The following is a 13,717-nucleotide window of genomic DNA, read 5'->3' as shown; positions in this document are numbered from 1 at the left end:
AAATTCAGCAATTTATATTTGGAATAGTGAAATAAAGAACTACAACACCACGGAAACAACAAAAAGAGAATTTAAATGAGCTTTAGAGGTAGCGTTACATGGACATCGGAAAAATAAGACCTGTGTGAAATTATTTAAGACCTAGAACAGCGAATTTAAGACTTTAAGGCCTAAAATTTTGATTTTTAAATTTTAGACTTTTTAAGACTTTTTAAGACCCCGCAGAAACCCTGATATATGTGACCCCAAATCACCCGGAAATTGCAACCTTCTATTTGAAGATGCAGCCGTTAATGTGGAAAAACGATGAAAATTTTTTTTTTAGCTCATTTCAAAGAACAGACATTCAAAAATAATCTCCCAAAGTTTGGTAGTCCAGATAACTGACACGTAAGAAACAGTGGCATAAACGCCGATCAACGGAAAGCATTTAGTCAAATAAATACTTAAATTGAAAAGATTTGAGCTTCAGCCTGGTTTAATTGCATTTATATATATACAAATGTGACCCTGGACCACAAAACCAGTCATAAGGTTACATTTTACAAAAATGAGATTTATACGTCATATGAAAGCTCAGTAAATAAGCTTTCTATTGATGTATGGTTTGTTAGGATAGGACAATATTTGGCCGAGATACATCTATTTGAAAATCTGGAATCTGAGGGTGCAAAAAAATCAAAATACTGAGAAAATCACCTTTAAAGTTGTCCAAATTAAGTTCTTAGCAATGCATATTACTAATCAAAAATTACATTTTGATAGGTTTACATTAGGAATTTTACAAAAAATCTTCATGGAACATGATCTTTACTTAATTTCCTAATGATTTTTGGCATAAAAGAAAAATCCATAATTTTGACCCATACAATGTATTTTTGGCTATTGCTACAAATATACCCCAGCGACTTAAGACTGGTTTTGTGCTCCAGGGTCACAAATGTCTTTGGTTAAATTAAGCAGTAAAATAAATAGCTTATCTCTTTAAATGCAATAGATTTGGAAAGATATCAACAAAAAAAAAAAGACGGGCAAAAAAAAAAAAACTTTAAAAGCAATTTTTTCAGGTTTAAACCCATTCAAGGTATGACTTTGAATATCATTTTAAAGATCCTCTTTCTGCTGATACCAAAATCTCAGTTTTGAAATTTGGGTTACTGTGACTCATTTTTGCTGGATCAGGTCACATATGCACATATTACACATAAAGCTAATGTTTTGAACCATTAAGAGTATACTTTTTTTAATTGTTTGAATCATTATTTGTGACCCTGGAGCACAAACCTGGAGTCTAAAGTCACATGGGTATATGTGTAGCCATAGCCAACAATACATGATCGATTTTTCTTTTATGCCAAAAATCATTAGGATATTAAGTAAAGATCATGTTCTATGAAAATATTTTGTACATTTCCTACTGTAAATATATCAAAACTAATATGTCTAAAATCTGCATTGCTAAGAACTTCATTTGGACAACTTTTAAAGGTGATTTTCTCAATATTTAGATTTTTTGCACCCTCAGATCCCAGATTTTAAAATAGTTGTATCTCCACTGAATCTCAGTTTTAAAAAATTGACTGGAAAATGAACTGGTTTTGTGGTCCATAGTCACATATATTATCAATTTCAAAAATATATTTTATCAAGCTTTACTGTTTACAACACATTTTTGGCATATTAAAAATATATTTTGGCCTTTTTTTGCCATATGTGATTCTGGTGCACAAAATGAAAGTAGCACAGGTATATTTGTAGCAATAGCCAAAAATACATTGTATGGGTCAAAATGATAGATTTTTCTTTTATGCCAAAAATCATTAGGATATTAAGTAAAGATCATGTTCCATAAAGATATTTTGTCAATTTCCTACCCTAAATATACCAAAACTTAATTTTTGATTAGTAATATGCATTGCTAAGAACTTCATTTGGACAACTTTAAAACCCTCAGATTCCAGATTTTCAAATGGTTGTATCTCGGCCACTTTAAAAAAAAAAAAAGACACTTATTTATTCACATTTTATCAATGCTTAATCAAAATGGACCCTTATGAATGGTTTTGTGGTCCTGGGTCACACACATACAATTTCCTAAGTATTTAAATATTCTGAAAAAAAAAATTATGTGTGTGTGTGTGTGTATATATATATATATATATAGCATTATATATATATATATATATATATATATATATATACACATACATACATACATATAGCATTATATATATCCATAAACAAATATCTATAAACTATTTATGAAAATCTATAAATAACTATGTTTCAGACGATTAAGATTTTTAAGATGTTATATGCATTTTTTATTTTATTTTTTCAGAGAAATATATGTAAATATTTCAATAAATAAAATATCTATAAATATATATAAATCTATAAATATCTTTGTTTTAGACTGTTACAATTCAGATTTTTTTTATGTTTAGAACCATTAAGATTTATATTTATTTATATTAATAATAAATTTTTTGGCATAGAAATATATATTTTTTTAAATACTTAGTGCACCATAATAAAAACCCAAGGCACGTGTTTGCAAGGAGTTCTGATGTCAAATTAAAATGTGTCACCTTTGAAGACAAACTCAGTGGCGCCCATGACGCGTGTGGAGCGCAGGCCTCGGCTGTATCGTCCGCGGGCGTAAAGGCTGAAGGTGGGGTGTTTGCAGGCCGGGTCGGAGTAGTGATAATAGTGACCCTCCCACGTCTGGTTGTTGTCGTGGAAGATGAAGTGGCGCGTGAGGAACAGAACCTCGGGCCGGACCTCGCAGCGGCGGGACGCCCAGTGGCCGGTCAGGGTCACCGTCAGGTCGGGCTGCGGCGGGAGGACGGGCGGGTGAAACTCGTCTGATCGTGACACGATACGGCAGGCCATGCAGCTGACATCGTGATTCTGAAAACAGACGTGACCCAGCATTACATTACACTCCACTCATAATCAGCAGCAATCGATTACACTCCATCACAAACCACTTCAATGCATCTAATGCAGGCTTGTATTTCAATCTGGTACAAGTTTTCATTTTTCAGTCTGATAGCAACGTATAGCCTACTGAGGTTCATTTTAGAGTATATGTTTTATGTTTGGAAAAAAAAAAGGAAACGCAATGATGAAATTTATGAAAAGCATGTTTTTTGTTACTGTGTGATATTTACAGTTAATGGATTTCATCTCCAAAAATGTCATAAAAAACATAAATATATAATGAAAAATATTAATGCTTTTTAGCAGCATCAATTTTGAGGTGAAAGAAGACACATTTTACATTCAAAGTGTAAATGATACATTCAAAATGTAAAAACCGTAAATGATACTTTTTAAAATGTAAATTATGTTTTAAACTGTATGTGATATATTTCAAAGTGTATTAAGAAAAAAATGTTTGGCTGACATATAAAAATGTTTTTTGATGAGAAAAATAAAGGTTTTTGATTAGTTTAATGTTTATATTTTTTATTAGAATGTACAACTGATACATTTTTTTAAAGATATTTTTTATCTTAAGATCATTTACAAATAACCTTTTTAATAAGATAAAGTCTATGTTGACTGTTAAGATTTTTTGGTATTATATATATGTTTATAAAATGTTTATAAAAATCTACAAATAAATATCATTGTGTAAAAACTGTAAATTATACTTTTTAATCAGTAAATAATACTTCTTTTTAAACTGTAAATGATACGTGCAAACTGTAAATTGTACATTCAAAGTGTAAAAACTGTAAATACTTTCTAAAACTGTAAATATTTTTAAACTAATTATACACTAAAACTGTAAAAACTGTAAATTATACTTTTTAAATTGTAAATGATTTTTTAATGTAAATGATACATTCAAACTGTAGATGATACACTCAAAGTGTAAAAACTGCAAATGATACTTTTTAATCAGTAAATGGTATTTTTTTAAATGTAAATGATATATTTAAAGTGTAAATTATACATTCAAAGTGTAAAAACTGTAAATAATACTTATAAACTTAATACTTATAAACTAAATTATACACTTAAACTGTAAAAAACTGTAAATGATACTTTTAAATCTAAAATGATACATTCAAGCTGTAAATAATACATTCAAAGTGTAAAACTGTGATGATACATTGAAACTGTTTGCTCATATTTGTTCAAATAGTCTTCTGTATAATCATAATTAAAAGTACATCAACACTTTGAAAGAGAAGTGTTTTTAAGACCCTGAAACATACTCATGATGGCCAACAAAAAGAGCTTTTCCCCCTGCAAAACACAGAGTAAACTAGTTATGTTTCTATTAATACACAATCAATAAAACGCAACCGCACAGAAAACAGCCGCTCACGTGACGCCCGGCTCTGATCCGCCCAGAAAACCACCAATCAGCTCACTGACACTCCCAAAACAGCAGCGGGACACGGGCTGGAACTGCAATCACGTCCGTCCAGCGGCTAAATAAGGAGCGATTCGCTAATGAGAACAGTCAGACTCCCATCACGTCTGCGGCCCGACCGGACTCAAACGGATCCAGGAGATTCTGAATGAAAACTGCGGCTGATTCTTCTGTTTTCAAGCTCTCTGTGGCTGATTCTGCAAACCATTTCAGCAGCACATCAAAGAAGGAAACATCTTTCCAGAAAGAGGAATTTCTATATTAACATTTTATGAGCGAAGCTGGTTTGTGTGTCACAAAAACAAGCAGTCGAACAAAGCAGCCTGTCTTCTCTTCTCTTCTCTTCTCTTGAAAGCTCTGTTTAAAGCGTCTTTTACAAAAAACATTATACTTTAATGCCCAACAACACTAATTCTATTCAGAATGGCTTTATTGAGAGAGTTACAGAGAGAGAACAAATGTTTGTTGAGCAGCATATTACAATGATTTCTGAATGATCACTGAAGACTGCAGTAATGATGCTGGAAATTCAGCTGCGCATCACAGGAATAAATTACATTTCACTAGATATTCACATAGAAAACAGCGATTTTAAATTCTAATAATATTTTAGAATTTTACTGTTTTTACTGTATTTTTAATCAAATACATGCAGCTTTGGTGAGCGGAAGACTTAATTTCTAAAAAAGTAATAAAAAATACAAATATATAATAAAAACGTTTAAAATAAATGCTTGCTTTTTAGCAGCATCAACTTTGAGGTAAAAGAAGAAAATGATACTCTTTAAACTTTAAAATGACACTTTCAAACTGTAAATGATACTTTTTAAACTGTAAATGATTTTTTTTACTGTAAATTATACTTTTTAACTGTAAATGATAGATTCAATGTTAAAACTGTAAATGATACTTTTTAAACTGTAAATAATACTTTTTAATCTGTAAATGATATTTTCAAAGTGTAAAAACTGTAATACTTTTGATACTTTTAAAACTTTAAATGATACTTTTTAACTGTAAATGATAGATTCAAAGTATAAAAACTGTAAATGATACTTTTTAAACTGTAAAATGATACTTTTAAACTGTAAATGATCAATTTAAAACTGTAAATGATACTTTTTAACTGTAAACGATACATTCAAAGTATAAAAACTGTAAATGATACTTTCAATCTGTATATGTGACCCTGGACCACAAAACCAGTCTTAAGTCGCTGGGGTATATTTGTCGCAATAGCCAAAAATACATAGTATGGGTCAAAATTATTGATTTTGCTTTTATGTCAAAAATCATTAGGAAATTAAGTAAAGATCATGTTACATTAAGATTTTTTGTAAAATTCCTACTGTAAACCTATCAAAATGTATTTTTTGATTAGTAATATGCATTGCTAAGAACTTAATTTGGACAACTTTAAAGGCGATTTTCTCAGTATTTTGATTTTTTGCACCCTTAGATTCCAGATTTTCAAATAGATGTATCTCGGCCAAATATTGTCCTATCCTAACAAACTATACATCAATAGTATATATATCGATGTATATATCTCAGTTTTGTAAAATTTAACCTTATGACTGGTTTTGTGGTCCAGGGTCACATATGATACTTTTTAAACTATAAATAATACTTTTTAATCTGTAAATGATATTTTCAATCTGTAAATGATACATTCAAAGTGTAAAAACTGTAATACTTTTGATACTTTTAAAACTTTAAATGATACTTTTTAAACTGTAAATGATACTTTCAAATGATAAGCGATACATTCAAACTGACTTCTTTTTGAAACTTAAAAAATGAGCTCTGAATGTAACCATCTGGATGTGTTTAGCAGCTGTAATTCATTAGAAGAGTTTATTTAAAGGCGATTAGCAGCATGTAAACTAGATTTATCCGTACGCAGTACTGTATATTTACAGTAGTTCTGTCTGTGAATCATCTGGACTAGTTTTCAACAGACATAAATTCTGATCACAAAGTCGAGAAACTAAAAACAGACTGAGTTTTTCCACATTTGTTTACGTTCAGTATTATCATCATCTGGGTCATTCCATGTCAAAATTAACCAGAGGTCCCCGGCTAACATTTTAGATTTTGCTAATATTTTTTACTGAAGAAAGATAGACATGTGTAGTGATGAAAGCCAAAACACTCAGGCCCGGTTTCACAGACAGGGCTTAGACTAAGCCAGGATTAGGCCATAGTTCAATTAGGACATTTAAGTCATTTTTATAAACATGCTTAGAAAAAAACATTACTGGTGTGCATCTTGAGACAAAACAAAGGCACTGATATATTTTAAAATCAATCAGTGCAATTTTATTTCAGTTGAAACAGCTCAGACTTACATTTTAGTCTAGGACTAAATGTCATGGATGAATATTTACTGAGTAATCCACTTTTTTGTAGAGGGGGTCAAGTTACAGGGGGGTAAAAATGACTTTAGAAAGATGTCAGCATCATAATGTTATTTTTACACAGAGATTGGTCGCTCTATTAGTAAAATCAGCTGACTTTAGCAATCTTTGTTGCATTATGTGCCAAAGGTGACCATTCAAAAATGGGGAAACAACACTTTTCAAGTTTTTCTGTAACTCAAGATGTATTACAGATATCTTAATGCCTATTTAGATATTGGCTCTTAACAAACTTTCCTTTTCTATGCAATAAAACTGATAGAAGGAAACAAAACACAATTCCAATTTCGACATTATTTCTTCTTCGGACATTGTTCTGTAAATAAAATAAGTATCAGCTGTATACAAAGTGAACAATATTTGGTTTTTCGACCACTGAAAATGAGTAACATCTGGACATGGAGCATCACTGAGATCCCCATATCTCTGGGAATGAACAACGTAGGACCTTGAAAATTGGAAAGCCAAAAGAAAAGTTTATTAACAACTAGAATCTAAAATTATATTACAATACCTTTAATACTTCTTGAGTTACAGGCATGCAAACTTTGAAAAAAATGAAAATGAAAAATGCAGTTGTTTTGACAGAAAAAACGGGATACATCTCTAGTTTCAATATTATTTGTTCTTCAGACATTCCTCTTTTCCTTTAAAAGAAAAGAAATGTCACATTTTTGCAAACTGACCCACATTTGGTTTTTGACTACTGAAAATGTGTACATTTTAAGGATTTACTCCTGGAGCCATATTGAAATTCCAATATCTCTGGAACCAAAATGTACAGGGGATTAAAAATAAAGATGCCAAAAGGAAAGTTTGTCAAGAGCCAATGAGTAAAAGGACATTAAGATATCTTTAATACTTCTTAAATTACAGGCATGCAAACTTTGGGAAAAAAATTTGAAAGTGCCGTTTCCTCATTTTTGAATGGTCACCATTGGCACATAATGCAACAAAGATTGCTAAAGTCAGCTGATTTTACTAATAGAGCGACCAATCTCTGTGTAAAAATAACATTAAGATGCTGCCATCTTTCTAAAGTCATTTTTACCCCCCTGTAACTTGACTCTGAATCTAATGTGAAAATTGGCATTTTGCGCCCCCTCCACAAAATAATGGATTACTCAGTGAAAATTCATCCATGACATAGGGTTGTGCCGATAGACGATAGTATCGTGTATCGACGATAGTCAGAGATATCGCCTGTTGCTGATGCCTTTGACGATAGTTAGACGATTATTATTATTATCCGTCAACAAAGAACTTAACATTAGCAATGCAGCACAGAGAGTCTGTTCTAGGATGCTTCAGAAACTTGCCGCGGTATAAACACACGCATAGAGAGGCCACAGCGCCTTAACGCACCTCGTGCAGTGAAAATGGGAGATTTTCATCATACAGTACGGTGGTAGATTCTAAAGGGAGTGTTATATTATATTAGCATTGCAGTCATTAGGATAACAGAGGTAGTAAAACCTGGTTCAGGCTGAATTAATTACGATGTATCATAATCAGTCTGTATATAGTAAACATAAACATTCATCTCAGTAACGTCTATAGGCGTTAATTAGAATTACGATGCGATCAGATGGCGCAAAACATACGCACGTGAATTACACGCGCATCTCTTCTCCGCCTTCAATATGAACTGAACTACAACATCACCTGATGATAACGGTCAGACATACAGCGGTAACATACTCGCAATATGACGGGTAAAGAAAGATTCATTCATTTACATTCTGGCACGCACATTTACAACTCACTCACTGACGATAGCAGAGAATGAAACCGAAAGTAACTTGAACAACTCCGGCAGATCTACAGTGAGAGCTCTGTACACGCACAACTTAATCATATGCCAAAAGAAAGTCTACCTTTACAAAACGAATAAGGAATTTAGTACATGGATAATTAATTAAATTAGCACGATAGTATCGTGTATCGGCGATCTCTCAGGCTGACGATAGGGCGATATGAAAATTGAGCATATCGCCCAACACTACCATGACATTTAATATCTTGGCTTTAATCACAATACATGTCTAACTTTCTTTAGTAAAAATATTAGCAAAAACAAAAATTTGAACCGTTTATGAAAATTGGTTGATCTGACACGGAATGACCCATCAGAACAACAAAATGTGCATCAGTCAAATTTTCCGTTCATCTTTCTAAGACTATTTTTTGCTTTCTTCCTCAGCTCTGACTCTAAGCACAAACGAGAGACTGACCCTCAGATGTAAGCTGAGCCATATTTACTTAAAGCCGAGCGCCGCGACATTATTTCATCCAGAATGAGCTTTGGTTTATGTGAGAGGAGAGCGAGGCCGCCGTCTTCTCTTTTATCATTATTATTGCGAGTCTCCCTGTAAAGCTTTGCCAAATGAAGGAGCGATCGAGCAGAAAGCTAAACATTTCACATCACATCCTGATGGAGAGCAAGAGAGAGCCTCGCTTCGTCTGAGATGTAAACAGAGACGTTCGGTGATAACCCGACCAGCACTGAAACCACAGCCCATTCACAACAGCTCGTAAATCACAAACCTCAGGCTCAAAGTTCATCTCATCCAATCGTAACAGATGGAAAACCCTCAAGGATCCTCTGGATCAGAGAACAAACCTATTCAGATCTCCAGCAGCTCCAGCAGAGACAACAAGCATTGACTTTAGTTGACAAGATACAACTAAATCTACAAACATTTGATGATTTTGTAAATTACTTTTATTAAAAAAAAGTTTTTTTGTGCTATATAGTTTATTAGAAAGTTTTAGAATATTTTCATATTTTTACAGCACAACAAAAGCACATTTGATAAGAAGCAGGGTTATTATTGTTAACAAAAGCTAAAACCATAAAAAAAATAATTTTATATAAATAACATAAAACCCTAACTGAAATAAAATATAAAAAACGGCAAACTTATTTTATTTCAGCTAGCTGCCTAGGCAATATTTCAAATTTTTATTTAAAATTAAAGCACTATAATAACTAAAAGTTAAATAAAAAAAAAACACACAACTAATAAATAAAAAAATATATACTTAAAAATATATTTGGGGAAAAAAAAAAAAAAAAAAAAATATATATATATATATATATATATATAATAAATAATAAAGACTAAAAATATAATAACTAAAAGTTAAATAAAAAAAACACACACAACTAATAAATAAAAAAATATAAAAAAAAAATATATATATATATATATATATATATATATATATATATATATATATATATATATATATATCATAAATAATAAAGACATAAAATATTATTTAAAAAAAACATTAAATATTTCATACAATAGATCATTCTAATATTAAATAATAACTATTTTTTAAAAGTTATACATAAAGTAAATATTTTAAACAATAATAAATAATACTAATATTAAATAATTATAATAATTACAATAATAGATAATAAGCATTATTTTGAATAAAAAAATAAACAAAATTAATAATAAATAAATATTACATTTTTAAATAAAAAACATACATTTATACAATAATAATAATAATACAATTAAATATTAAATACTTCTTATCAAATAATATGTAGTAGTAATACAAAGTCTTTTAAACAACAATAAAAAATATTAAACTTAAAAAACACAAATTCATAAATAAATAAAACATATACTACTTATTACATTTATTATACTATCTACTATATATACATTTATATACACTAGAAAAAAAACAGAAACGAATAAAAATCCAAAAACCGCTTACTACAAGCTTAACTAAAATTTAAATATTATTTAGAGCAACAAAATTCATACAACAAAAAAATTCCAATATTAAGCAATATTAAGAATTATTTTTTAAAATACATAAATAATAACAATAGTAAATATTTTTAAAGAGTAATAAATAATACTAATATTAAATAATTATAAGACATAATAAGCATATTGCTATGAAACGATACATTTTTATCAAATAATAAACAATACTAATATTAAATAATATTTATAAAAATACAAACATATTTTACACAATAAAAAATACTAATTAAATTCTAATTAAATTAAACTAATTAAATCATAATAATAATTTACTTTTTTACACAATAATAAATAACAGTAATTATATTAAATAACAACTCTAAAATAATACCTAATATTATATATTTTATATGACAATAAATTACACCAATATTCAAAAATATTAATAATAATACATACTAATATTAAATATTTTAGACAATAATAAATATCATTAATATTAAATTATATATAAAAAAAAAAAATTATATTAAATCATTTTAAATACTATTTATAAATAAGGATTTCAAAAGAGGGTTTTGCAGCAATGCCATAGAACAATCATTTCTAGTTTCCCAAAAAACCTTTCAGTGAACCGTTCTTAAAAGAACCATTTTTTCTCAGTGTTAAAAGCCTTTTAATAATCTAAAGAACCTTTTTGACAATCTACAGAACCACTGCCCTCAAGATCTCAAATATCAGCATCTACAGTGCCTTGAGAAATGATTCATACCCCTTCATTTTCTTTTTCACATTTTATGTTATGTTGCTGCCTTATGTTAAACTACTTTAAATTACTTTTTTTCCCACATCAATTTAAAACATCAAAGCAAAAAATAGGTTTTTAACATTTGTGCAAATTTATTAGAAATAAAAAACTGAAAAGATCCCGTTGCATAAGTATTCATACCCTTTTCTGGGAAACTCGAAATGTATCTCAGGAGCATTCATATTGCTTCTAGATGTTCCTACACTTGGAGTGGAGTTAAACTGTGGCAAATTCATTTGAATGAGTCTGATTTAGAAAGACACACACCTCTCAGAAAAGGTCTAACAGCTGAAAATGCAGATCAGAGCAAAAACCAAGATAACTGCCTGTAGAGCTCAGTGACAGACTTGCGTTAAGGCGATGATCTAGAGAAGAGTTCAGAAACAAATCTGCTGCATTGAAGGTTGACAGAAGCATTCTCCATAATGGAAGACCATTGGAACAACTAGGACTCTAGAAAATGTCCAAGCTGACAGAGATGGAGAGGTGAAAAGGTGAGGCAAAGAATGGCAGATAATTGCCAAATGCAGATGTGCAAAGATGCTCACATCAGACCCAAAAACACTTGAGGCTGTAAAGCTGCTTCAACTATGGACTGAGTTAAGGGGATGAATACTTATGCAATCTACTTATTTCAGTGTTTGATTTTTAATGCATTTGTCAAATTTGTCTGGTTTTTGCTTTGTCATTATTATGGTGTATGGAGTGTAAACTGATGTGGGGGAAAACTCATTTAAAGCAGTTTAACATAATGCCGCAACAAAACAAAATGTGACAAAAATGAATACTTTTGCAAGGCACTGTATAAACACAGTCTAGCTGCAGTGTTGATATGATTGCTCAGCTGCAGATGTTCTCACCTGTGCGTTCTGCAGCGCGGGCTGATAGCTGGAGGGTCTGTAGAACATCCTCTGCGTGGGTTCGGTGTGAATGTCGCCCAGGTACAGCTCCTCCAGCAGCTGATCCAGATTGTGGTGCAGGTACTGTTTCTCCACCCGCAGCAGCTGCAGCTCGTGCATGGAGAAGTTCAGTCCTCTGGAGCAGTCGCAGCCGCCCTCGTCGCTCCAGAGCTCGTAGCTGACGTTGGGCAACCAGGAGCCCAGATCTCCACAGCTGCGCTTCAGCCGCCGGACGAGCTCCCGGGCCACGGACGCCGAGTGACACACCAGCCGCACGCCGTGGATCTGATAGTCGGCCTCGGTGCCGCCGCGCACGATCCAGGACGCCTGACGCAGACGAATGCGACCCCGGACCAGCAGCGTGTAGGTGGGCGAGGTGCAGTGTTTGTCGGCGTAGTAGAACTGATGGGCCTGGAACGTGTTGTTGGGAAAGAAGCGGTACGAGCGAGTGATGAACTCCGGACCCGGACGAACCTCGCAGCTGAAAACCGTGGAAAATACACTCATTTATTCCTGGTGTTCGAGGAATAATTCAACCAAAAAACACGGATCAGACAACATTAGTGTACCAAATATTAAGTAAAAATATACTAAATATGATTTATAAATCAATTAATGATGATGTCAAAAATATTTCCATTAAATAATAATATTATAAATATTATATATAATGTTTACATTTATTTATATAATATTATAACTATAGAAATTATACAAAATAATACCAAATAATATTTAAATATTGAAATAAAATTTATAAAACAATAAAAATTATACATTATATAATTTTTTTAACAAGTATTAAATAATAGGAAATATTTAAAATAATATAAAAAAACATTTATTTATATAATATTATAACTATATAAATGATATTTTTTAAATAAGATTTATAAAAAAAAGAAGAATTATAATATTGTATAACATTTTCTAAAATATTTTAAATAACAATTAAATAATATTAAATCAGATTCATAAAACAATAAATAAGGATATTATAAAGTTATAGTACATAACATTTTATGCAACAAAAATAAAAACATCAAATAATATAAAAAAAATAATTCAAAATCTTAAAAGATTTATAAATCACTAATTAATGACAATGTTAAACAATATTTTATTAAATAATTTTTTCTGCATTTTTTCATTAAATAAATATTATAAGATTTGCATTTATTTATATAATATTATAACTATAGAAATTATACTAAATAATACCAAATAATATTTAAATATTGAAATAAAATTTGTAAAACAATAAAAATCACAGCTGAAAACCGCGGAAAATACAATCATTTATTCCTGGTGTTCGAGGAATAATTCAACCAAAAAACACGGATCAGACAACATTAGCGAACCAAATATTAAGTAAAAATATACTAAATATGATTTATAAATCAATTAATGATGATGTCAAAAATATTTCCATTAGATAATAATATTATAAATATTAT

At 30.5% G+C, this 13,717-nt stretch overlaps 1 protein-coding gene across 1 annotated transcript in view; it reads right to left on the bottom strand.

The window, feature by feature from the left end:
* Positions 1 to 13,717, bottom strand: part of LOC141344410 (protein APCDD1-like) — a 122,599-nt gene that overhangs the window by 2,451 nt on the left and 106,431 nt on the right. The window contains exons 3-4 of the mRNA XM_073849298.1: positions 12,222 to 12,741; positions 2,592 to 2,913 (exon numbers count right to left, since the gene is read on the bottom strand). Coding sequence (XP_073705399.1) covers positions 2,592 to 2,913; positions 12,222 to 12,741 — 842 coding nt within the window. The remainder of the gene's footprint in view (positions 1 to 2,591; positions 2,914 to 12,221; positions 12,742 to 13,717) is intronic.

This window comes from Garra rufa, chromosome 10 (genome assembly GCF_049309525.1).
Source record: "Garra rufa chromosome 10, GarRuf1.0, whole genome shotgun sequence".
NCBI lineage: Eukaryota > Metazoa > Chordata > Actinopteri > Cypriniformes > Cyprinidae > Garra > Garra rufa.
The sequence above is the reverse complement of the archived record's forward strand: the minus strand, read 5'-3'. Positions and strand labels throughout refer to the sequence as shown.